The sequence below is a fragment of the Acipenser ruthenus genome, chromosome 23, assembly GCF_902713425.1.
Source record: "Acipenser ruthenus chromosome 23, fAciRut3.2 maternal haplotype, whole genome shotgun sequence".
NCBI classification, from domain to species: Eukaryota; Metazoa; Chordata; class Actinopteri; order Acipenseriformes; family Acipenseridae; genus Acipenser; species Acipenser ruthenus.
In genome coordinates, this window is record NC_081211.1 from 10,604,581 (window position 1) to 10,632,031 (window position 27,451).

General features: G+C 35.3%; 1 protein-coding gene and 5 non-coding genes across 6 annotated transcripts; all 6 read right to left on the reverse strand.

Annotated features, from left to right (window-relative positions):
• Window positions 1-3,569: 3,569 nt before the first annotated feature.
• On the reverse strand, window positions 3,570-8,463 carry LOC131699598 (uncharacterized). Its single transcript, XM_058996688.1, has 7 exons — window positions 8,371-8,463; window positions 8,240-8,271; window positions 7,805-7,910; window positions 7,207-7,390; window positions 4,728-4,860; window positions 4,476-4,583; window positions 3,570-4,016 (listed from the first exon to the last, which is right to left on the reverse strand). The coding sequence occupies exons 3-7, from the start codon at window positions 7,854-7,856 to the stop codon at window positions 3,570-3,572; spliced, it is 924 nt and encodes a 307-aa protein (XP_058852671.1). The 5' UTR covers window positions 7,857-7,910; window positions 8,240-8,271; window positions 8,371-8,463.
• Window positions 8,464-13,063: 4,600 nt separating this feature from the next.
• On the reverse strand, window positions 13,064-13,135 carry trnac-gca (transfer RNA cysteine (anticodon GCA)). The gene has a single exon. It is a non-coding gene; the product is annotated as a tRNA-Cys (tRNA).
• A 2,394-nt stretch (window positions 13,136-15,529) lies between these two features.
• On the reverse strand, window positions 15,530-15,601 carry trnay-gua (transfer RNA tyrosine (anticodon GUA)). Its single transcript has one exon. It is a non-coding gene; the product is annotated as a tRNA-Tyr (tRNA).
• A 2,465-nt stretch (window positions 15,602-18,066) lies between these two features.
• Window positions 18,067-18,138, reverse strand: trnac-gca (transfer RNA cysteine (anticodon GCA)). The gene has a single exon. It is a non-coding gene; the product is annotated as a tRNA-Cys (tRNA).
• A 4,362-nt stretch (window positions 18,139-22,500) lies between these two features.
• On the reverse strand, window positions 22,501-22,572 carry trnac-gca (transfer RNA cysteine (anticodon GCA)). The gene has a single exon. It is a non-coding gene; the product is annotated as a tRNA-Cys (tRNA).
• A 4,369-nt stretch (window positions 22,573-26,941) lies between these two features.
• Window positions 26,942-27,013, reverse strand: trnac-gca (transfer RNA cysteine (anticodon GCA)). The gene has a single exon. It is a non-coding gene; the product is annotated as a tRNA-Cys (tRNA).
• Between the last annotated feature and the right edge of the window lie 438 nt (window positions 27,014-27,451).

The window sequence follows — 27,451 nt, forward strand, 5'->3', positions numbered from 1 at the left end:
AGAATAGAAAGGAGGAATTACTTTAGTCACGGACCCAATGACAGCTGGCATATAGATGGTAAGTACTGAGTATCATATTATAAGTAGGGTATATAACAAAGAAGCTAAAAGAACATTGAATCAATTTTTTTGTATTCATGTTGCAGGAAATGATAAACTAAGGTTTTATGGAATTTGGATTCACATTTGCATTGATGGGTATGTGAAAATAATAAATATACATGTAGATCAAAGACAGAAGTGCTTTGACAATGAGTACAACAAAATCAGCTTTAAAACACATGCTGTAAAATAACTTTTTTCATTTTGTTGTCTCTATATGATTTTCTATCTCTACCTTTATTTAAACATTAATGTAACCACTTATATGTTTTAAATCTTTGATAAAAATCTTTTGTATGTATCCATCCATGCATCTATCTATAATCTATCAATCTATCTTTATGTAACTTATGTTTTTTTAACTCTTTATACAAATAGGTTTTCTCGGTATCTGATCTGGATTAAAGCAGGAACCTCAAACCGTAAACAGAACTTTATTGCAAGATATTTTCTGGATGCAGTTTCAGCGTTAAATGGTTTGTATTACATTAAGGCCTAATAGCTTCATAAAAGACAGACAATAAGCTCATTTGCTGATCACAGATAAATGTAATCTTATTTGTGTGGCTGTTCTTTCATTAATTATGAAAAAGTGTATGATAAAAGAAACAAACACCAAAATAACATGTTAAAAATATAAATTATTTTGATTAAAGGAAAAAAATATTGAAAGGTGTAACATACAGCATAAGGGTTAAAAATGTCCAACATTGTAGTTCTTAGCAATACCTTTCTTATATAACTTTTAAAATGCTTTAACTTGTTTTGAAGGTTGCCCCAGGCTCATGAGAGCAGACAGAGGGCAGGAGAACACCACAGTGGCACTCATGCAGATGGCATTCAGATACCGACATGAAGATTCATTATCAGGTGCAAACAGCTTTCGATTTGGAAAGTCTGTTCATAATCAGGCAAGTTTTTTTTTTTTTTTGAGAATAAAAATTTAAGAAAAAAAATTACAAATAGAAGGGAAAATACAATTAAGAAGATAGAAAAAAATACAATTAAGATAGAAATGTTTTTGTTAGCAACATGTTGTTGCTTCAAAGTCATAATTTGTAATTTAGTTTATATTCACTATTGACTAGATCAAATACAGGTACAGGTTGTCCAACTGTATAAATTGTAAACAAATTATGCATTTTAAAGAGCTGTATTGAGGGCACGCTCACAGGAAAGCTTAGAGAGCGGCATTTGAAAGACCCCAACCTCGTCTTTCTATAGATACACAGCATGTAGGGTTGTCTTTTACAATGCCGTCGGCATGTTCAATAACATGGAGGCGGCCCTAATAATGTTAAACCTTTTCATACAGAGGGCTGAGTGCTTCAATTGTGCCTTAAAAAAGTCCTGGATAAACAAATGGCAGAACCATTTTGAGGTACACATTTCAATTGTATAATGTATTATACCATGTTTTATTCAAGGGCCCTAATACATGGTACTTGTAAGAGTATATTTTGTTATTTTACTAGTTGTTTTAATGCGTTAGTCATACATTACCAGCTGTCCTATCCCCCCATCCCCATTTTTTTAGTAAGAAACTGTCTTTGCATAAATGCAAAATCAGATTTATTGTTATTACTATTAATATTATTAAGTTTTATGGCACTTTATTTTCTTAAATAGGCCATGGTGCTGTCTGAGATACTTGATCTGCAAAATCCAATTCATATGTAAGTATTTTCTTTGTTTAATATTCATGCCTTATTTTGAAAATTACAAATGTAATGTTTAAATGCCTCACACTGAACGTTGACAAAAAATATATATATATATCGTGACAGCAACCAGCTTTTGCAATTTTAGATCTTTCCATGACCAATTTAGGGATATTGACATTATATATATTTATTTATATATATATATATATATATATATATATATATATATATATATATAAAGGTAATGGTATGTGAAAACATTTTAAAGTGTATATTTTATTAATAAGTATCTTTAACAGCCATTGCTTACAGTTTTCCTACCTTTCTCTGATCCAAAATGAACTGACTGTAGAACAAAAGGAATGGAACCGACACAAAATCAGGAAACAGAATAATGCTGCAGGTCCCTTCGGGAAACCAGAGGTCTTGTACATTGCACCACCCACAGGTACTTTTTAGATGCATTGTATATACCGTAGTAAATATTGTTGTAGTTTTAAACAATAAAGAATATAATTTAACATTGAATTAATTGTTATGGTTGTAATAAGAAACAATCTGTGGTTGAAGTTAGAACTGTCTTAAAAATGATATAATGCTATTGATTTGTTTAGTGGTAACTAACAAGTGCATTGTCATTAACTAGATTGTTATTTGAACATAAGCAGGAAACAAGAATGCTTCAATTTACTTAGAAAGTGATTGTTTATGTGTTTACTGCAGATTACCATTAACTTTATTATTTGGAAATTAGGAACACTACCATTAAATGCCATTCACATTGTTTTTTTTTTCTCTAGGCACAACAAACATGCTGTGTTCTGTTGATGATGACCTTCTCACGTATGCTGATCGATTCACATGCACTGAAGAAGAGCCATTGTCTGTTGCGAATGCTGCATTTAGGCAGATTTGTGAGTCAGTGCTTGAGCATGCAAACTACCGTGGGCGTTCAACAGTTGAAGAAGCCACAGCTTCTTATATGTTGTTGAGCACAAGAATAGTGTTGGCTGTAGAAAACTTAAATAGACCAGCTCCATTAACATTTTCTGAAGCATGTGCATGCTATGACAGACTTGCCCTGGAGGGATGGAATTAATGTTAAGCATTATGTCCAGCCAATGTAAGCCATTCATACCTGACTTTTTTTTTTTTTTTTAATTAAGTTCATGAACAGACCATTTGTTTCATAAATGGTTCACTTTTCTCTACTGCACAAACTACAACTTCTTCGCTCTGTATTGACTTTGAAAGGTGCTTTAAGACAACTGTGTAAGACCGGCAGCTGTATAAATGAATGTCCTCCGAGATTGTGAGCTCCCACTATTTCTAGTAAATAAAGAAAACATCACAAGTCATTTCCCTTGTTCAACAGATTCATTTATTTTTGTATAAGATAACTTGTATTCCGCGTTTTACAATTTTGTTGGATGTAAGTAAATACTTCCAGAACAAAATACAGCTTGATTAAATATTCCATATACATTTCAAATTCTGTTCAAATTATTTGCAAAAGTTTTATTCAAAAAAACACAAATTTCTTAAACAACTCAAGAATCCTTAATGTTTAAAACTTTTTTTTTCATTATCCTGTAGATTAAAGAGAAAGTATCAGGGTTTTTAAAAAACAGAGTTATCACTCCCCACGTTGCTACAGCTGTTAACACACCTGCAACTTTAACCTTCATTGTTAACATTCTGACAAGAACTATGTAGTGGAGAGCATGAACAAAAAAAACCCACTAAAAGTAAGTTACCATTGTTTTCATAGGTAGTGCAGAATGTAAAGGGACCGTTATCAAATTACCACTTAAAACCATAACGTTGCTCTAAATTGATGATGTCTAAACCCTTAAAGATTTGAACAACCTCAGAAACAGGAGGTCGAAGATCAGAACTGTAGTTCAGACAGGGGCAAACAATTGTTTTCTGGGGAGAGTTAAGGCTAGATAGGCCATGGGGCACGGCCTCTGTCAAAAGCAGCCTACTAAGCTCTCTGCAGTTGTTTACATTCCACGGATAACAGCCAGTAAAGAGCTCTAGGAACGTTGCACCCAAAGACCACACATCAGATTTCACGCTTGGCTGCATGAAGTTGATCATGCATTCAGGCGCCATGTACAGGGCTGTTCCACCCTGAGGACCTGCTACCTGTGCAACAGTTCTGCTTCCAAGTCTTAGAGACACCGAATCTCGAACATTAGCAAGCCCCCAGTCTGTAAGAAGTGCCTTCTTTGAACGTTGCTCTACCTACAAAACATATGTACAGCATGTCAGAAGTTAAGGTTACATTACTACTGAACTGTTAGATAATCTGGGTTAATACACGCACATTATTTAAAAGGTGCAAAGATGTGTTAAGTCTAACTTTACAAGTAAAACATGTATACAAAAAATAAATAGGCACATAAATAGTTAGCGAGAACCATAATCAATATTTTAAAGGCGTATACCGTTTATTTATTGAATATATTGCACCTTTTTATGCTGATCAGAATCAATACACTTTAGTAGTCCAGCCTTTTGAGATGGTGCTCACCATGAAATGGTAGTCGGCAAATTATATATGTAACAATTTTACCAGGGCAAAATTTCAAAATGGGACGCATCTCTCATTATTATTTTTTTCAGCAGATGTGATACTGACAGTGCCTACTGACGTTTTATTATACATTTTTAATATTTGCTATTAAATCAATGAACACTTGCCAGAATATTTGCTGGTTTGATATCCTGATGTATTATATTCTTTGAATGAATGTACTCAACAGCAAGAGCTACTTCCAGTCCAATGTAGCATTGCTCTTCTTCATTCAACTGAAGGGGAAAAATAAAACATCATGAATACTTTTCTTGCATTATAGTATAGTACCTATAACATGTAGAGGGAGTTCAAGATTAAATTAATATAAATTGTGTCAGATAAAAATTAGGGTTGCTGAGAACTGTATGATAAAATACCTTGAAATTGGCATCATCTCCATGAAGCACTTTCTCTAAACTTGCTCCATGGATGTATTCATTTGCAATGAGAATTGCTCTATCAGTCTTAGAAACAGCCATCACCCTGGCTATGTGAGGATGGGAAAGCCTTCTGTAAGAGAAAAATTAAACCCACCAGACAAAAGTTGAACTTGCATGTTGTCAGAGTAAAAAAAAAAAATAATAATAAAATAGGAATCATAAGATGCAGACCCCACCTCCTTGCCTGCCACATTGATTTCTGGCATGACCTTGAAGTTTCTAGGATCATATCCTGTGTGGTGATTCTTTCATGGTGAGTCCATATACAGTACTGTGCAAAAGTTTTAGGCAGGTGTGAAAAAATGCTGTAAAGTAAGAATGCTTTCAAAAATAGACATGTTAATAGTTTATATTTATCAATTAACAAAATGCAAAGTGAGTGAACAGAAGAAAAATCTACATCAAATCAATATTTGGTGTGACCACCCTTTGCCTTCAAAACAGCATCAATTCTTCTAGGTACATTTGCACACAGTTTTTGAAGGAACTCGGCAGGTAGGTTGGCCCAAACATCTTGGAGAACTAACCACAGTTCTTCTGTGGATTTAGGCAGCCTCAGTTGCTTCTCTCTCTTCATGTAATCCCAGGCAGACTCGATGATGTTGAGATCAGGGCTCTGTGGGGGCCATACCATCACTTCCAGGACTCCTTGTTCTTCTTTACGCTGAAGATAGTTCTTAATGACTTTCGCTGTATGTTGGGGTCGTTGTCATGCTGCAGAATAAATTTGGGGCCAATCAGATGCCTCCCTGATGGTATTGCATGATGGATAAGTATCTGCCTGTACTTCTCAGCATTGAGGAGACCATTAATTCTGACCAAATCCCCAACTCCATTTGCAGAAATGCAGCCCCAAACTTGCAAGGAACCTCCACCATGCTTCACTGTTGCCTGCAGACACTCATTCGTGTACCGCTCTCCAGCCCTTCGGCGAACAAACTGCCTTCTGCTACAGCCAAATATTTCAAATTTTGACTCATCAGTCCAGAGCACCTGCTGCCATTTTTCTGCACCCCAGTTCCTGTGTTTTCATGCATAGTTGAGTCGCTTGGCCTTGTTTCCACGTCGGAGGTATGGCTTTTTGGCCGCAAGTCTTCCATGAAGGCCACTTCTGACCAGACTTCTCCGGACAGTAGATGGGTGTACCAGGGTCCCACTGTTTTCTGCCAATTCTGAGCTGATGGCACTGCTGGACATCTTCCGATTGCGAAGGGAAGTAAGCATGATGTGTCTTTCATCTGCTGCAGTAAGTTTCCTTGGCCGACCACTGTGTCTACGGTCCTCAACGTTGCCCGTTTCTTTGTGCTTCTTCAAAAGAGCTTGGACAGTACATCTGGAAACCCCTGTCTGCCTTGAAATTTCTGCCTGGGAGAGACCTTGCTGATGCAGTATAACTACCTTGTGTCTTGTTGCTGTGCTCAGTCTTGCCATGGTGTATGACTTTTGACAGTAAACTGTCTTCAGCAACCTCACCTTGTTAGCTGAGTTTGGCTGTTCCTCACCCAGTTTTATTCCTCCTACACAGCTGTTTCTGTTTCAGTTAATGATTGTGTTTCAACCTACATATTGAATTGATGATCATTAGCACCTGTTTGGTATAATTGTTTACTCATACACCTGACTATAAGCCTACAAAATCCCTGACTGTGCGCAAGTGTACCTAGAAGAATTGATGCTGTTTTGAAGGCAAAGGGTGGTCACACCAAATATGGATTTGATTTAGATTTTTCTTCTGTTCACTCACTTTGCATTTAGTTAATTGATAAATATAATCTATTAACATGTCTATTTTTGAAAGCATTCTTACTTTACAGCATTTTTTCACACCTGCCTAAAACTTTTGCACAGTACTGTATACAAAATGAAACGGTCTGGATCTTTGGTCTAATTTTAAGATACTGGGCCATCAGAAGAGTTAATTTGCCCTACAATTTATTATTATTATTTATTTCTTAGCAGACGCCCTTATCCAGAGCGACTTACAATTGTTATAAGATATCACATTATTTCTACATACAATTACCCATTTATACAGTTGGGTTTTTACTGGAGCAATCTAGGTAAAGTACCTTGCTCAAGGGTACAGCAGCAGTGTCCTCCACCGGGGATTGAACCCACAACCCTCCATTCAAGAGTCCAAAGCCCTAACCACTACTCCACACTGCTGTCCTAATTTAACATGTGGAAGTGGTTTCTATGACATTACTACAATATTAGATATCGTCACCACAAATTAATCTGTTGTTCCCTAGCACACTAACCATCCCACCAAATTTAAATCAAATCCATTAAATGGTTTGAGCTATTTTGTTTACTAATACTAATAACTTAATACTACATCCTACAGTCTCCTGTAGGCAGGGTAAAAATAATTAAACAAAGCCTTATGAGAAAAGAAATAGGAGGCCATACTCACGTGCAGACGAGAATCTCATGTGTTATGTCATTCAGAGATCCTTGAATGGGGATTTTTTTAATGGCAGCAACTGTCCCCTGGTAGGATCCCCTGTACACAGTTCCAAAGTTACCACTACCAATCACATAGTCTTCATAGACTTTAATTTGCTCTTCACCTACATAGGGAAGCCTAGGCATGTAAACTGAAAGACAAAAATCAAGAACGGTTTCTCAGATCAAAGTTAATTTGCTTGCAGTTACAAGATATCTTACTTAAACTGATCACCAATTATGCTTCTAAAACAATAAAAGGTAAAAGGAATACTTTAGGTCAGGGGTGCCCAATCCTGGTCCTGGAGGGCCGATGTCCCTCCTGGCTTTTGTTGCAACTGTGCCCTAAATTACTTAATTGGACCAATCAAGCCCTTATTAGAAGCTTAATTGGTCCAATTAATCAATTTAGTGTACAGTTTGAACAAAAACCAGGAGGGCATCGGCCCTCCAGGACCAGGATTGGGCACCCCTGCTTTAGGTAATGGATTATACTTAATGTTTAAGTAATTGATGTATGTTACAATACATACAATTAAAATCTCTGGAAGATTTACTGTACATACGAGAATTAATATCCAGTTCTGTTGCACTGCTGGAAGGTTGAGGCTGTAGCATCTGGTTGGGTACTGCAGAAGCAGCTTCAGCTCCCTTTGGTCGATCAGGAGCAATCTGGTGGTTTAATAAAGACAAATTAAATGTTACAATACGAGAAAGGTATCTAGAAACAAAAAAGTCAAACACACAGACTACTCTATAGTCAAGTCTTATTGCTTTCAAAGAAGTAGCATACATTTTATTTTTTTTAAACAACTCTATTGCAGTAGATTAACTTTCTGGATGAAACTGAAATCATAATGTGATATTACAGGAAGATTCAGAAATGCAGATATGCAAGATAAATTACATGAAGCTCAGTTTTAATAAGATTTTTTTTTAAAAAGATGTATTTATTAGTAGATCATGTTTAATTTCAAATATATTGCTACCATTGAACATACCTCACAGAGACTTTCAGAAAACGTCAGATCTTCTGAAATAATAAATTAAAACAATTAAGTCTGGACAAAAGAAATGCATATATATATTAGACACACACACACTATATTCAATGTAGTACAAAGTGTCTTACCAAATTGGACGTCTTCACAATCCACAACCTATAAATGAAATGTTCGTAAAAGAAAATATCCATGATTATGAGAATAAAGATGTAAATTTCATGTTTCTGGTAAATTACTAAAAGATCAATATCCACTGCTGGCACTATTCAGGAATGGAATAATTGTTGTCTTGATACAATGATTAAAATGTGTGTTTTGAAGAAATGCAATACTTGCCTCTTCCACATAGTTTGTTTTGCGGTTCCTTTTTTGTTCTGCAATATACCAGTAAATAAATCTGTCACACCACATTCAACTAATACATAAAAGTACATTATTTAGTGGGGGGGGGGTTGTTTGTTTGTTTTTTTACCTGCAATTGAGTGTTCCAAACCGCTAACTTCTTCCTAGAATAAAGAATAAAAATTATATTGGACCAAAATATTAAATGTATCCTAACGTGATTATGCTCACCACATCATAATGTATTCACAAAGGTAGATAGTAATGTCAATGCTTGAAGATAATTTTCGAATAAATGTATAAATGTTACGATGACAGCTTTGTAGTGCTGACGATGGACTATTCTGTAGTCCTGTCAGGTCTTGTATCAGGGATGCACAACTCCAGTCCTGGAGAGCCACAGTGTTTTTAGATTTGCATTCCAACTGAACGCTACTACCTAATTCATCTTATCATTGGCTTGACAAACTGAAAACTTTTTCCCGATTCATAAATTATTGGTTTAAACAAACTTATAAAATCTACTCTGGGACCAAGATTGGACACCCATGTCCTATAAACAACAGTACCAAAATATCTTTACTGTCTTCCCTACCATTTCTTCAGTCTCATAGCTCTCCCTGCTCTGGTCACTGTCTGCCTCTACAAAAATAACAATTGACGACATATGAATGTATAGGTGTGGATTTGGTTTGTATATCGAAGATAGGCACATATGTAATATACAAATTGGACAAACTACTGAGACCACATGCACATTTTAGTATAATGAATTTAGAAGAATTAACAAGCGCAATTACTTATTTTCTGTTAATTATAAAGTTTAGGTACCTATGGGTCTGCGTCCAATGTAGAAGGTTTTTTTTCCAGACATCCTTAATCTCACTAAGGCTTGCATGTTCCTTTTCAAAATCCTCTATAGGCCACCGAGTACCATCCGCATGGCAAAGAGTGAATGTTCCTTCTTTCATTTGTGGATTATTCCACAAGGCTTCTTTAGCCATTAGAATGATGTCGTTGTACCCATCAGTCTCTTGCATCAGAAGTCTGGGAGGCTCTTCTTCCATGATGACCTTGATGTACTTTCCCCCCCCGGTTTTTTGTTCGTCCTTTCCACTCCATAGGTCTAACCCTAACCTCTAGTACTTTTCTTTCTTCCTTTTTTAAAGGATATTGTTTCTTTTTTATTGGTAGACTTTTGCTGTGTAGTGCCTTTTTCATTTCTGCAAAGACACTTGCTGCATCTGTAAAATATTTGTGATTTAGAGGGGGAATACATTGTAAATGTAATAGTTTAACACCTGACCAGACATTTAAAAACAAAATTTGAAGTATCTGCATTTGGTTTTGTAATTTAAATATTTTGAACTACAAGTATTTGCGTTTGTATTTAATGTTTTTAAAATAATTTGCCATGTGTATTTATCAAGTTTAGACATGTTAATCACACCTCTATCAATTGCTATTTATTCAACTCAATCAAATTCACCTGTTCATGATCTTCTCAACCTCTGAATTCGCAATTACATGCATTACATCCCAAGTCTGCACTTTGATGGATAGGTTTGTTTTTTTTTGTTTTTTTTTAATTATGTAGAACTCCAAGCTGTATATAAATATCACCTATTCAGTTTCCCCAAAATTGTGACTCCATATTGTGCCCTTGTACATTCATTATTATTAATGTATCTTCAGATTAACTTTGAAGGAAACCGTATCATAATTGTGAGTTATAAAGAATAAAAAGGTGTCCAGTCTCTGAGCCACCTCATGCGTTTCCCATACAACATCAGGTCATAATAAAAGGATGACTGGATGACTGGGAGAATTGGTCGCAATACATATAGTCGTCACTACGAACAATGAAAATGTTTTACATTCATGCAAAAAGCTGTTCGGAAAATATTTATTTTTGGCATCCGTACAAAAGATGAGTATTAAAAAAAGAGTCTGGAGAAAGATGCCAAAGAGACACTGCCTAGGTAATGCTTTCTAGTTTTTTTTGTTTTTTAGGTTTCTATTAGGAAGATAGGTTAGACACATTTTAATTAGGGACGATGGCAAATAAACCCTATGTAGCTACCAGATCACTGCTTTCTATGTGTTTTTATTGGGAAGATGGGTGTTTAATACATTTTTATTTGGGAAGATGGCAAATAAACTATAATAAAAATAAAACTAATTGCATTTTTAGTTTTATTTTTATTATAGTTTATTTGCCATCTTCCCAAATAAAAATTTATTAAACACCCATCTTCCCAATAAAAACACATAGAAAGCAGTGATCTGGTAGCTACATAGGGTTTATTTGTCAACTTAATATATTTAACATTATTAAATGTGGTAAAACAATTGTCGTTGGATTGTTTGCACTGCCATCTACAGTCCGGAGGATTAATTACATACAGTACAGCCAATCATCCCGACCTTCCTTTTAGTAAGAACTTGCACTGATAGGAATACAGCCCCCTTTAAGATATTACTTTTCAAGCTTTAACACAATTTATAAGAGGACTGAAATGACTCATAATTACCTTGGCATTTACTGACGACGTCTGACTGCGATGTCCTTTTCAACAGGGCTTTCACGCGTGTATCAAACCCATTGTCTGTCAGTATTCCTATATGTACAACAATCACAAATTAAATCAAATGTGCAGTTTACAATAATGTAATTATTGATGTAGGATTGTAATGGAAAACGTTGTTGTTAGCAAGGAGTGTGCAGAGCTGAAAAACCAAGTCGACAGTCGTCTTAAGTTAGCTACCACAAAATGCTCGTGCTATGAATTTAATTAAAAAACAGAGTTAGCTTTTGCAACAGAACTGCAGACAATACTAATAACTTAAAATGAGTGCAACATTAAATATCTAGAAATGCTAAATACAGTTTATACTACCTTCTTTTAATTCGTTCTTCAGCTAATCATACTGATCATTGTAGTCTGCCATATTCCACTGGGAAAAAAAAAAGATATGTAATTACTAATTCGCTAAAAACGGAACGTGGAAGCCAATGGAAGCCCATTTCCGGCACAAATAAAAAAAGAAATACATTTTAAAATTACATTATAAGTTCGACATACTATCTCATTATTTTTAATTAGTATCACCTTATTTTGATTTACTATCTCCTTATTTTGACTTCACTATCTCATAAGCATACATAATTAAGATTATTAGAAACATTAAATAAAACGCAAACATGTATTCATGTATGCCAACTTAGAAAATCCTAGATGGCTGCGAGAAAAAAATAGTACATTTTATTTAAAAATATATATTTTTGTACAGTTAAATCTCTTTTTGTATTCAAAGGCTTGCTTAATTTATAGCAAGATTGGTCATTATTAGCAATGCATCTTAGATTTTAGTTGATTAAATTCATAAACCCACCCTATTATATACAATGTTAGAAATAAAACGTTTTCAAAGTTCAAACTACTCCTTTTACGATAAAATGTAATTATAACACTAAGATTATGAAGAAAGAGTTATTGGTGTATGTTTTCATTTAAAGGATACGGTTCTGGTTTTCCATCGTCTGATTTTCAACACTGCAAAACACCAGCAACCTATATTATAAAAGTAATTAAAAAATGTGAAAAAATATACGTAGTTTCTTTAACGTATTTTCAAATTAACGTACAACACATTGAACTGCACTAACTCACGCTGTCCTATTAAGGTACGTTTGTGTACGTATATTAATATAGGCCTATTTAATTTGTGTATTTTTTTTTTTTTTTTTTTTAATTGTTCTAGTACTCACCGGTCTCTCGAGCAAGTAAAACTGCACTGCTAAACTTCTGTCCAGCTATTCCAGTAACCGTAAAAAGGGGGAGGGGATAGTATGGCTTGAAGAGGTCTGACGATTGACTCGAGGAGGTCTGACGATTGACTCGAGGAGGGGTGAGGATTGACTCGTGGAGGTCTGACGATTGACTCGAGGAGGGGTGACGATTGACTCAAGGAGGTCTGACGATTGACTCGAGGAGGTCTGACGATTGACTCGAGGAGGGGTGACGATTGACGCGAGGAGGTCTGACGATTGACTCGAGGAGGTCTGACGATTGACTCGAGGAGGGGTGAGGTCTGATGTCTGATGATTGACTCGAGGAGGGGTGACGATTGACTTGAGGAGGGGTGAGGTCTGAGGATGTCCTAAAATGGACACCGTATTGGCGTTCACTGTTAACCGAAAGGTTTGTGGTTTGAGCTCTAACAGGAACTCTTTTTTATATTAAACTGGCCAGCCAGATTGCCTTCCCAGGCGGCCTTCTCAAGAGAGGCCAAGCTTCTAATTTCTCCAGTTGTAAAGGGTGCGGTGGCCAAGTGGTAAGGTGTTTGGTCCTGTAAATTGAGGATCACGTCTTCAAACCCTGTCTGTACCTTGTTGCTGTCTTTGAAACACTATTTTTTGCTTCTAGCTGAAATAAAAAATGTTAACGTTCATTTTGTATTTTAATTTAGAAAAAAAGGGAGCACTCGGATTTGAGCCGGGGACCTCTTGATCTGCAGTCAAATGCTCTACCACTGAGCTATACCCCCGAGTTATTAGCCTACTCCAGCTATGCCCTTTTCTGCCAAGCACAACCAACGGTGCCGAGTTGCAGTTTCAGAAATGCAACCTATCAATGGCAAGTTATTTTTAGATAAAATAGATAATAATCAGAAAATGCTTAACGTTTTTTATTTCAAGAAATTAAACTAAATACAAAATATAGTGTTGAAAAAAAGAGAGAAGCTTTATGGTTTCTGAAGTACGTTATAACGTTCCCCAAAATGTTCTGAAAACAAGGACACCAAGTCCAAGATGCCACTGTAACACATTTTTTAGTGCATTTTGTTTTTATTGGAAGAGAGTCAAATACAGCCAAAAAATGTCTGGTCATGGGGGGAGCATCCCACTGAAAAATGCTCGGTCCTTTAAACGGTTTAGCAAAGGTTGGTTTGCTTGAGCTCACCCTAGAAAAGTGGTTGTTATTTTATTTTTTAATATATTAAATTGAAAGCCACAGCTTGCCTTGTCAGACGTCTTTGACAGATTATTTAAGAAGCGCCATGCTTTGCATTCTTATGACAGTCATCATTTTCATGTTATGTATTCTTCATGGTAACAGTGAAGATGCTTTCCAAGTCAATTTCTATAAATATAAGGGGACACTCTGATATTCCTTTTTACATGTTATGTCCGAGATTGGTTAAATGTAATTTTTTATTAAATGTTTCCATTAAGATTCAACTCACAGCACAACAATTTGTTATCTTATGGTGCTGCTACAGTTGTATTGATTTAAAAACTACATACTATTAGCATGTGCCTTGTTTTATGGTTACTCCTTACTCAGCAATGCGACCATAGCTTCACTCTAATATGAACTCCATTGAATGTAAAACAAAGGCCCTGTCCACACTATGCCTTTAAACCGTATTAGTTGCGTTTAAGCCGGCTTAAAAGTGCTAAATACGGTTTGCGTCCACACTACGCAGCATTTAATACCGTACTCGAGACCACCTCAGGAGGTAGTCTCGAGTCCGGTTCTAATTAGATCGCATCAGGTAGTGCGGTTTCTCAGAAGTGTGGACGCTGTAATACCAAACTACATGTTTTGTGTATCCTCCAATATCCCAAAATGCTTTGTGGTATGTTTGGCGAAATACTCAGAGCAGGCGCCCGAAGGAGTTGCTATCACTGTACACTCCGCACTAAGTATTCATTTTTATGCTTCAAAAAATCTTTCAGGACATCTCTGTTAAACTAGTGGGGAAAATCGTATTTTTCTTGAATCGTACTTGTACTTGCTAGAACCAAAGTCATTGTATTTATCTTGCTCTTAACCGTATTATTACTTGTACTGTGATCCTTGAAATGTATTTTTGTTTACGACTGTAAGACGCCCAGGATAAGGGCGGCTGCTAAGAAATAAATAAATAAATAAATAAATAAATAATTAATTAATAATAATAATAATAATAATAATAATAATAATAATAATAATAATAATAATAATTAATAAATAAATAAATAAATAAATAAACAAAAACACAGCGTTAAATTAGGCGACTGCAAAAATGAAATGCGAGTTAAAAGTAGGATCGGGAATGAACAAATTACGTATTTTGTCAGCTCTGTTTGAAATAAAATTAAGAGGATCAGAATTAGGCTCAGGCAAGATATGAAGGTAAAAACAAAGATTGTTTTGTAATTAACAGCTTTTTCTGAGTTTAATTATAAAACAGAATCAGCTCAATTTGTTTAAAGGGACTTCACCTGATTAAAAATAAAACCTGAAAACTTCAAGCCCTACTTGTGTGTGTGTTCGGATTTACTTTTTCCGCAATACTGGTAATATTTAATTTATGCAATATTTAATTTATGCAAACTGCAGTTACTGACAGGCTTGATAATTGAGGCAATACTGAATCTTTCAGTTAATTCTTATGAAAAAATAAATAAAAAATTGGTGTATGCTACAGCCGGTAGATGGTGTCAAGTATTAAAAAAAAAATACTATTTGCAAAATAGTATTTACTAATTTCTATTGATAATATATTTCTGGCAACCTATTTTATGTTTGTATTTTAAATACATTTGGAGACCACTGTTGTCTTTTTAAATATTTTCCGTGACTATGTTGCCATCCTTGGTGTTCACTGTTAACCGAAAGGTTTGTGGTTTGAGCTCAAACAGGAACTCTTTTTTATATTAAACTGGCCAGCCAGATTGCCTTCCCAGGCGGCCTTCTCAAGAGAGGCCAAGCTTCTAATTTCTCCAGTTGTAAAGAGTGCGGTGGCCAAGTGGTAAGGTGTTTGGTCCCGTAAATTGAGGATCACGTCTTCAAACCCTGTCTGTACCTTGTTGCTGTCTTTGAAACACTATTTTTTGCTTCTAGCTGAAATAAAAAATGTTAACGTGCATTTTGTATTTTAATTTAGAAAAAAAGGGGGCACTTGGATTTGAACCGGGGACCACTTGATCTACAGTCAAATGCTCTACCACTGAGCTATACCCCCAACTCACTAGCCTATTCCAGCTATGCCCTTTTCTGCCAAGCACAATCAACGGTGCCGAGCTGCAGTTTCAGAAATGCAACCTATCAATGGCTAGTTATTTTTTACCTTGTGTCCCGCAGCAATATTTTTCAACAAAACATTCAAGAAGTATTGTATAAGGTCCGTCAAGTAATAGAATAACACGTTGTTATACATGTATCTCTTTGAAAACACTAAGCGAAATAGATAATAATCAGAAAATGCTTAACGTTTTTTATTTCAAGAAATTAAACTAAATACAAAATATAGTGTTGAAAAAAAGAGAGAAGCTTTATGGTTTCTGAAGTACGTTATAACGTTCCCCCAAATGTTCTGAAAACAAGGACACCAAGTCCAAGATGCCACTGTAACACATTTTTTAGTGCATTTTGTTTTTATTGGAAGAGAGTCAAATACAGCCAAAAAATGTCTGGTCATGGGGGGAGCATCCCACTGAAAAACACTCGGTCCTTCAAAGGGTTTAGCAAAGGTTGGTTTGCTTGAGCTCACCCTAGAAAAGTGGTTGTTACTTTATTTTTTAATATATTAAATTGAAAGCCACAGCTTGCCTTGTCAGACGTCTTTGACAGATTATTTAAGAAGCGCCATGCTTTGCATTCTTATGACAGTCATCATTTTCATGTTACGTATTCTTCATGGTAACAGTGAAGATGCTTTCCAAGTCAATTTCTATAAATATAAGGGGACACTCTGATATTCCTTTTTACATGTTATGTCCGAGATTGGTTAAATGTAATTTTTTATTAAATGTTTCCATTAAGATTCAACTCACAGCACAACAATTTGTTATCTTATGGTGCTGCTACAGTTGTATTGATTTAAAAACTACATACTATTAGCATGTGCCTTGTTTTATGGTTACTCCTTACTCAGCAATGCGACCATAGCTTCACTCTAATATGAACTCCATTGAATGTAAAACAAAGGCCCTGTCCACACTATGCCTTTAAACCGTATTAGTTGCGTTTAAGCCGGCTTAAAAGTGCTAAATACGGTTTGCGTCCACACTACGCAGCATTTAATACCGTACTCGAGACCACCTCAGGAGGTAGTCTCGAGTCCGGTTCTAATTAGATCGCATCAGGTAGTGCGGTTTATCAGAAGTGTGGATGCTGTAATACCAAACTACATGTTTTGTGTATCCTCCAATATCCCAAAATGCTTTGTGGTATGTTTGGCGAAATACTCAGAGCAGGCGCCCAAAGGAGTTGCTATCACTGTACACTCCGCACTAGGTATTCATTTTTATGCTTCAAAAAATCTTTCAGGACATCTCTGTTAAACTAGTGGGGAAAATCGTATTTTTCTTGAATCGTACTTGTACTTGCTAGAACCAAAGTCATTGTATTTATCTTGCTCTTAACCGTATTATTACTTGTACTGTGATCCTTGAAATGTATTTTTGTTTACGACTGTAAGTCGCCCAGGATAAGGGCGGCTGCTAAGAAATAAATAAATAAATAAATAAATAAATAATAAATAATAATAATAATAATAATAATAATAATAATAAATAAATAAACAAAAACACAGCGTTAAATTAGGCGACTGCAAAAATGAAATGCGAGTTAAAAATAGGATCGGGAATGAACAAATTACGTATTTTGTCAGCTCTGTTTGAAATAAAATTAAGAGGACCAGAATTAGGCTCAGGCAAGATATGAAGGTAAAAACAAAGATGGTTTTGTAATTAACAGCTTTTTCTGAGTTTAATTCTAAAACAGAGTCAGCTCAATTTGTTTAAAGGGACTTCACCTGATTAAAAATAAAACCTGAAAACTTCAAGCCCTACTTGTGTGTGTGTTCGGATTTACTTTTTCCGCAATACTGGTAATATTTAATTTATGCAATATTTAATTTATGCAAACTGCAGTTACTGACAGGCTTGATAATTGAGGCAATACTGAATCTTTCAGTTAATTCTTATGAAAAAATAAATAAAAAATTGGTGTATGCTACAGCCGGTAGATGGTGTCAAGTATTAAAAAAAAAATACTATTTGCAAAATAGTATTTACTAATTTCTATTGATAATATATTTCTGGCAACCTATTTTATGTTTGTATTTTAAATACATTTGGAGACCAGTGTTGTCTTTTTAAATATTTTCCGTGACTATGTTGCCATCCTTGGCGTTCACTGTTAACCGAAAAGTTTGTGGTTTGAGCTCAAACAGGAACTCTTTTTTATATTAAACTGGCCAGCCAGATTGCCTTCCCAGGCGGCCTTCTCAAGAGAGGCCAAGCTTCTAATTTCTCCAGTTGTAAAGGGTGCGGTGGCCAAGTGGTAAGGTGTTTGGTCCCGTAAATTGAGGATCACGTCTTCAAACCCTGTCTGTACCTTGTTGCTGTCTTTGAAACACTATTTTTTGCTTCTAGCTGAAATAAAAAATGTTAACGTGCATTTTGTATTTTAATTTAGAAAAAAAGGGGGCACTCGGATTTGAACCGGGGACCTCTTGATCTGCAGTCAAATGCTCTACCACTGAGCTATACCCCCAACTCACTAGCCTATTCCAGCTATGCCCTTTTCTGCCAAGCACAACCAACGGTGCCGAGCTGCAGTTTCAGAAATGCAACCTATCAATGGCTAGTTATTTTTTACCTTGTGTCCCGCAGCAATATTTTTCAACAAAACATTCAAGAAGTATTGTATAAGGTCCGTCAAGTAATAGAATAACACGTTGTTATACATGTATCTCTTTGAAAACACTAAGCGAAATAGATAATAATCAGAAAATGCTTAACGTTTTTTATTTCAAGAAATTAAACTAAATACAAAATATAGTGTTGAAAAAAAGAGAGAAGCTTTATGGTTTCTGAAGTACGTTATAACGTTCCCACAAATGTTCTGAAAACAAGGACACCAAGTCCAAGATGCCACTGTAACACATTTTTTAGTGCATTTTGTTTTTATTGGAAGAGAGTCAAATACAGCCAAAAAATGTCTGGTCATGGGGGGAGCATCCCACTGAAAAACACTCGGTCCTTCAAAGGGTTTAGCAAAGGTTGGTTTGCTTGAGCTCACCCTAGAAAAGTGGTTGTTACTTTATTTTTTAATATATTAAATTGAAAGCCACAGCTTGCCTTGTCAGACGTCTTTGACAGATTATTTAAGAAGCGCCATGCTTTGCATTCTTATGACAGTCATCATTTTCATGTTAGGTATTCTTCATGGTAACAGTGAAGATGCTTTCCAAGTCAATTTCTATAAATATAAGGGGACACTCTGATATTCCTTTTTACATGTTATGTCCGAGATTGGTTAAATGTAATTTTTTATTAAATGTTTCCATTAAGATTCAACTCACAGCACAACAATTTGTTATCTTATGGTGCTGCTACAGTTGTATTGATTTAAAAACTACATACTATTAGCATGTGCCTTGTTTTATGGTTACTCCTTACTCAGCAATGCGACCATAGCTTCACTCTAATATGAACTCCATTGAATGTAAAACAAAGGCCCTGTCCACACTATGCCTTTAAACCGTATTAGTTGCGTTTAAGCCGGCTTAAAAGTGCTAAATACGGTTTGCGTCCACACTACGCAGCATTTAATATCGTACTCGAGACCACCTCAGGAGGTAGTCTCGAGTCCGGTTCTAATTAGATCGCATCAGGTAGTGCGGTATATCAGAAGTGTGGACGCTGTAATACCAAACTACATGTTTTGTGTATCCTCCAATATCCCAAAATGCTTTGTGGTATGTTTGGCGAAATACTCAGAGCAGGCGCCCGAAGGAGTTGCTATCACTGTACACTCCGCACTAGGTATTCATTTTTATGCTTCAAAAAATCTTTCAGGACATCTCTGTTAAACTAGTGGGGAAAATCGTATTTTTCTTGAATCGTACTTGTACTTGCTAGAACCAAAGTCATTGTATTTATCTTGCTCTTAACCGTATTATTACTTGTACTGTGATCCTTGAAATGTATTTTTGTTTACGACTGTAAGTAGCCCAGGATAAGAGCGGCTGCTAAGAAAGAAAGAAAGAAATAAATAAATAATAATAATAATAATAATAATAATAATAATAATAATAATAATAAATAAATAAATAAACAAAAACACAGCGTTAAATTAGGCGACTGCAAAAATGAAATGTGAGTTAAAAGTAGGATCGGGAATGAACAAATTACGTAATTTGTCAGCTCTGTTTGAAATAAAATTAAGAGGACCAGAATTAGGCTCAGGCAAGATATGAAGGTAAAAACAAAGATTGTTTTGTAATTAACAGCTTTTTCTGAGTTTAATTCTAAAACAGAATCAGCTCAATTTGTTTAAAGGGACTTCACCTGATTAAAAATAAAACCTGAAAACTTCAAGCCCTACTTGTGTGTGTGTTCGGATTTACTTTTTCCGCAATACTGGTAATATTTAATTTATGCAATATTTAATTTATGCAAACTGCAGTTACTGACAGGCTTGATAATTGAGGCAATACTGAATCTTTCAGTTAATTCTTATGAAAAAATAAATAAAAAATTGGTGTATGCTACAGCCGGTAGATGGTGTCAAGTATTAAAAAAAAAATACTATTTGCAAAATAGTATTTACTAATTTCTATTGATAATATATTTCTGGCAACCTATTTTATGTTTGTATTTTAAATACATTTGGAGACCACTGTTGTCTTTTTAAATATTTTCCGTGACTATGTTGCCATCCTTGGCGTTCACTGTTAACCGAAAGGTTTGTGGTTTGAGCTCAAACAGGAACTCTTTTTTATATTAAACTGGCCAGCCAGATTGCCTTCCCAGGCGGCCTTCTCAAGAGAGGCCAAGCTTCTAATTTCTCCAGTTGTAAAGGGTGCGGTGGCCAAGTGGTAAGGTGTTTGGTCCCGTAAATTGAGGATCACGTCTTCAAACCCTGTCTGTACCTTGTTGCTGTCTTTGAAACACTATTTTTTGCTTCTAGCTGAAATAAAAAATGTTAACGTGCATTTTGTATTTTAATTTAGAAAAAAAGGGGGCACTCGGATTTGAACCGGGGATTATTTAAGAAGCGCCATGCTTTGCATTCTTATGACAGTCATCATTTTCATGTTACGTATTCTTCATGGTAACAGTGAAGATGCTTTCCAAGTCAATTTCTATCAATATAAGGGGACACTCTGATATTCCTTTTTACATGTTATGTCCGAGATTGGTTAAATGTAATTTTTTATTAAATGTTTCCATTAAGATTCAACTCACAGCACAACAATTTGTTATCTTATGGTGCTGCTACAGTTGTATTGATTTAAAAACTACATACTATTAGCATGTGCCTTGTTTTATGGTTACTCCTTACTCAGCAATGCGACCATAGCTTCACTCTAATATGAACTCCATTGAATGTAAAACAAAGGCCCTGTCCACACTATGCCTTTAAACCGTATTAGTTGCGTTTAAGCCGGCTTAAAAGTGCTAAATACGGTTTGCGTCCACACTACGCAGCATTTAATACCGTACTCGAGACCACCTCAGGAGGTAGTCTCGAGTCCGGTTCTAATTAGATCGCATCAGGTAGTGCGGTTTATCAGAAGTGTGGACGCTGTAATACCAAACTACATGTTTTGTGTATCCTCCAATATCCCAAAATGCTTTGTGGTATGTTTGGCGAAATACTCAGAGCAGGCGCCTGAAGGAGTTGCTATCACTGTACACTCCGCACTAGGTATTCATTTTTATGCTTCAAAAAATCTTTCAGGACATCTCTGTTAAACTAGTGGGGAAAATCGTATTTTTCTTGAATCGTACTTGTACTTGCTAGAACCAAAGTCATTGTATTTATCTTGCTCTTAACCGTATTATTACTTGTACTGTGATCCTTGAAATGTATTTTTGTTTACGACTGTAAGTCGCCCAGGATAAGGGCGGCTGCTAAGAAATAAATAAATAAATAAATAAATAAATAAATAATAATAATAATAATAATAATAATAATAATAATAATAATAATAAATAAATAAACAAAAACACAGCGTTAAATTAGGCGACTGCAAAAATCAAATGTGAGTTAAAAGTAGGATCGGGAATGAACAAATTACGTATTTTGTCAGCTCTGTTTGAAATAAAATTAAGAGGACCAGAATTAGGCTCAGGCAAGATATGAAGGTAAAAACAAAGATTGTTTTGTAATTAACAGCTTTTTCTGAGTTTAATTCTAAAACAGAGTCAGCTCAATTTGTTTAAAGGGACTTCACCTGATTAAAAATAAAACCTGAAAACTTCAAGCCCTACTTGTGTGTGTGTTCGGATTTACTTTTTCCGCAATACTGGTAATATTTAATTTATGCAATATTTAATTTATGCAAACTGCAGTTACTGACAGGCTTGATAATTGAGGCAATACTGAATCTTTCAGTTAATTCTTATGAAAAAATAAATAAAAAATTGGTGTATGCTACAGCCGGTAGATGGTGTCAAGTATTAAAAAAAAAATACTATTTGCAAAATAGTATTTACTAATTTCTATTGATAATATATTTCTGGCAACCTATTTTATGTTTGTATTTTAAATACATTTGGAGACCAGTGTTGTCTTTTTAAATATTTTCCGTGACTATGTTGCCATCCTTGGCGTTCACTGTTAACCGAAAAGTTTGTGGTTTGAGCTCAAACAGGAACTCTTTTTTATATTAAACTGGCCAGCCAGATTGCCTTCCCAGGCGGCCTTCTCAAGAGAGGCCAAGCTTCTAATTTCTCCAGTTGTAAAGGGTGCGGTGGCCAAGTGGTAAGGTGTTTGGTCCCGTAAATTGAGGATCACGTCTTCAAACCCTGTCTGTACCTTGTTGCTGTCTTTGAAACACTATTTTTTGCTTCTAGCTGAAATAAAAAATGTTAACGTGCATTTTGTATTTTAATTTAGAAAAAAAGGGGGCACTCGGATTTGAACCGGGGACCTCTTGATCTGCAGTCAAATGCTCTACCACTGAGCTATACCCCCAACTCACTAGCCTATTCCAGCTATGCCCTTTTCTGCCAAGCACAACCAACGGTGCCGAGCTGCAGTTTCAGAAATGCAACCTATCAATGGCTAGTTATTTTTTACCTTGTGTCCCGCAGCAATATTTTTCAACAAAACATTCAAGAAGTATTGTATAAGGTCCGTCAAGTAATAGAATAACACGTTGTTATACATGTATCTCTTTGAAAACACTAAGCGAAATAGATAATAATCAGAAAATGCTTAACGTTTTTTATTTCAAGAAATTAAACTAAATACAAAATATAGTGTTGAAAAAAAGAGAGAAGCTTTATGGTTTCTGAAGTACGTTATAACGTTCCCCAAAATGTTCTGAAAACAAGGACACCAAGTCCAAGATGCCACTGTAACACATTTTTTAGTGCATTTTGTTTTTATTGGAAGAGAGTCAAATACAGCCAAAAAATGTCTGGTCATGGGGGGAGCATCCCACTGAAAAACACTCGGTCCTTCAAAGGGTTTAGCAAAGGTTGGTTTGCTTGAGCTCACCCTAGAAAAGTGGTTGTTACTTTATTTTTTAATATATTAAATTGAAAGCCACAGCTTGCCTTGTCAGACGTCTTTGACAGATTATTTAAGAAGCGCCATGCTTTGCATTCTTATGACAGTCATCATTTTCATGTTACGTATTCTTCATGGTAACAGTGAAGATGCTTTCCAAGTCAATTTCTATAAATATAAGGGGACACTCTGATATTCCTTTTTACATGTTATGTCCGAGATTGGTTAAATGTAATTTTTTATTAAATGTTTCCATTAAGATTCAACTCACAGCACAACAATTTGTTATCTTATGGTGCTGCTACAGTTGTATTGATTTAAAAACTACATACTATTAGCATGTGCCTTGTTTTATGGTTACTCCTTACTCAGCAATGCGACCATAGCTTCACTCTAATATGAACTCCATTGAATGTAAAACAAAGGCCCTGTCCACACTATGCCTTTAAACCGTATTAGTTGCGTTTAAGCCGGCTTAAAAGTGCTAAATACGGTTTGCGTCCACACTACGCAGCATTTAATACCGTACTCGAGACCACCTCAGGAGGTAGTCTCGAGTCCGGTTCTAATTAGATCGCATCAGGTAGTGCGGTTTATCAGAAGTGTGGATGCTGTAATACCAAACTACATGTTTTGTGTATCCTCCAATATCCCAAAATGCTTTGTGGTATGTTTGGCGAAATACTCAGAGCAGGCGCCCAAAGGAGTTGCTATCACTGTACACTCCGCACTAGGTATTCATTTTTATGCTTCAAAAAATCTTTCAGGACATCTCTGTTAAACTAGTGGGGAAAATCGTATTTTTCTTGAATCGTACTTGTACTTGCTAGAACCAAAGTCATTGTATTTATCTTGCTCTTAACCGTATTATTACTTGTACTGTGATCCTTGAAATGTATTTTTGTTTACGACTGTAAGTCGCCCAGGATAAGGGCGGCTGCTAATAAATAAATAAATAAATAAATAAATAAATAAATAAATAAATAATAATAATAATAATAATAATAATAATAATAATAATAATAAATAAATAAACAAAAACACAGCGTTAAATTAGGCGACTGCAAAAATGAAATGCGAGTTAAAAATAGGATCGGGAATGAACAAATTACGTATTTTGTCAGCTCTGTTTGAAATAAAATTAAGAGGACCAGAATTAGGCTCAGGCAAGATATGAAGGTAAAAACAAAGATTGTTTTGTAATTAACAGCTTTTTCTGAGTTTAATTCTAAAACAGAGTCAGCTCAATTTGTTTAAAGGGACTTCACCTGATTAAAAATAAAACCTGAAAACTTCAAGCCCTACTTGTGTGTGTGTTCGGATTTACTTTTTCCGCAATACTGGTAATATTTAATTTATGCAATATTTAATTTATGCAAACTGCAGTTACTGACAGGCTTGATAATTGAGGCAATACTGAATCTTTCAGTTAATTCTTATGAAAAAATAAATAAAAAATTGGTGTATGCTACAGCCGGTAGATGGTGTCAAGTATTAAAAAAAAAATACTATTTGCAAAATAGTATTTACTAATTTCTATTGATAATATATTTCTGGCAACCTATTTTATGTTTGTATTTTAAATACATTTGGAGACCAGTGTTGTCTTTTTAAATATTTTCCGTGACTATGTTGCCATCCTTGGCGTTCACTGTTAACCGAAAAGTTTGTGGTTTGAGCTCAAACAGGAACTCTTTTTTATATTAAACTGGCCAGCCAGATTGCCTTCCCAGGCGGCCTTCTCAAGAGAGGCCAAGCTTCTAATTTCTCCAGTTGTAAAGGGTGCGGTGGCCAAGTGGTAAGGTGTTTGGTCCCGTAAATTGAGGATCACGTCTTCAAACCCTGTCTGTACCTTGTTGCTGTCTTTGAAACACTATTTTTTGCTTCTAGCTGAAATAAAAAATGTTAACGTGCATTTTGTATTTTAATTTAGAAAAAAAGGGGGCACTCGGATTTGAACCGGGGATTATTTAAGAAGCGCCATGCTTTGCATTCTTATGACAGTCATCATTTTCATGTTACGTATTCTTCATGGTAACAGTGAAGATGCTTTCCAAGTCAATTTCTATCAATATAAGGGGACACTCTGATATTCCTTTTTACATGTTATGTCCGAGATTGGTTAAATGTAATTTTTTATTAAATGTTTCCATTAAGATTCAACTCACAGCACAACAATTTGTTATCTTATGGTGCTGCTACAGTTGTATTGATTTAAAAACTACATACTATTAGCATGTGCCTTGTTTTATGGTTACTCCTTACTCAGCAATGCGACCATAGCTTCACTCTAATATGAACTCCATTGAATGTAAAACAAAGGCCCTGTCCACACTATGCCTTTAAACCGTATTAGTTGCGTTTAAGCCGGCTTAAAAGTGCTAAATACGGTTTGCGTCCACACTACGCAGCATTTAATACCGTACTCGAGACCACCTCAGGAGGTAGTCTCGAGTCCGGTTCTAATTAGATCGCATCAGGTAGTGCGGTTTATCAGAAGTGTGGACGCTGTAATACCAAACTACATGTTTTGTGTATCCTCCAATATCCCAAAATGCTTTGTGGTATGTTTGGCGAAATACTCAGAGCAGGCGCCTGAAGGAGTTGCTATCACTGTACACTCCGCACTAGGTATTCATTTTTATGCTTCAAAAAATCTTTCAGGACATCTCTGTTAAACTAGTGGGGAAAATCGTATTTTTCTTGAATCGTACTTGTACTTGCTAGAACCAAAGTCATTGTATTTATCTTGCTCTTAACCGTATTATTACTTGTACTGTGATCCTTGAAATGTATTTTTGTTTACGACTGTAAGTCGCCCAGGATAAGGGCGGCTGCTAAGAAATAAATAAATAAATAAATAAATAAATAATAATAATAATAATAATAATAATAATAATAATAATAATAATAATAAATAAATAAACAAAAACACAGCGTTAAATTAGGCGACTGCAAAAATCAAATGTGAGTTAAAAGTAGGATCGGGAATGAACAAATTACGTATTTTGTCAGCTCTGTTTGAAATAAAATTAAGAGGACCAGAATTAGGCTCAGGCAAGATATGAAGGTAAAAACAAAGATTGTTTTGTAATTAACAGCTTTTTCTGAGTTTAATTATAAAACAGAATCAGCTCAATTTGTTTAAAGGGACTTCACCTGATTAAAAATAAAACCTGAAAACTTCAAGCCCTACTTGTGTGTGTGTTCGGATTTACTTTTTCCGCAATACTGGTAATATTTAATTTATGCAATATTTAATTTATGTAAACTGCAGTTACTGACAGGCTTGATAATTGAGGCAATACTGAATCTTTCAGTTAATTCTTATGAAAAAATAAATAAAAAATTGGTGTATGCTACAGCCGGTAGATGGTGTCAAGTATTAAAAAAAAATACTATTTGCAAAATAGTATTTACTAATTTCTATTGATAATATATTTCTGGCAACCTATTTTATGTTTGTATTTTAAATACATTTGGAGACCAGTGTTGTCTTTTTAAATATTTTCCGTGACTATGTTGCCATCCTTGGCGTTCACTGTTAACCGAAAGGTTTGTGGTTTGAGCTCAAACAGGAACTCTTTTTTATATTAAACTGGCCAGCCAGATTGCCTTCCCAGGCGGCCTTCTCAAGAGAGGCCAAGCTTCTAATTTCTCCAGTTGTAAAGGGTGCGGTGGCCAAGTGGTAAAGTGTTTGGTCCCGTAAATTGAGGATCACGTCTTCAAACCCTGTCTGTACCTTGTTGCTGTCTTTGAAACACTATTTTTTGCTTCTAGCTGAAATAAAAAATGTTAACGTGCATTTTGTATTTTAATTTAGAAAAAAAGGGGGCACTCGGATTTGAACCGGGGACCTTTTGATCTGCAGTCAAATGCTCTACCACTGAGCTATACCCCCAACTCACTAGCCTATTCCAGCTATGCCCTTTTCTGCCAAGCACAACCAACGGTGCCGAGCTGCAGTCAGAAATGCAACCTATCAATGGCTAGTTATTTTTTACCTTGTGTCCCGCAGCAATATTTTTCAACAAAACATTCAAGAAGTATTGTATAAGGTCCGTCAAGTAATAGAATAACACGTTGTTATACATGTATCTCTTTGAAAACACTAAGCGAAATAGATAATAATCAGAAAATGCTTAACGTTTTTTATTTCAAGAAATTAAACTAAATACAAAATATAGTGTCGAAAAAAAGAGAGAAGCTTTATGGTTTCTGAAGTACGTTATAACGTTCCCCAAAATGTTCTGAAAACAAGGACACCAAGTCCAAGATGCCACTGTAACACATTTTTTAGTGCATTTTGTTTTTATTGGAAGAGAGTCAAATACAGCCA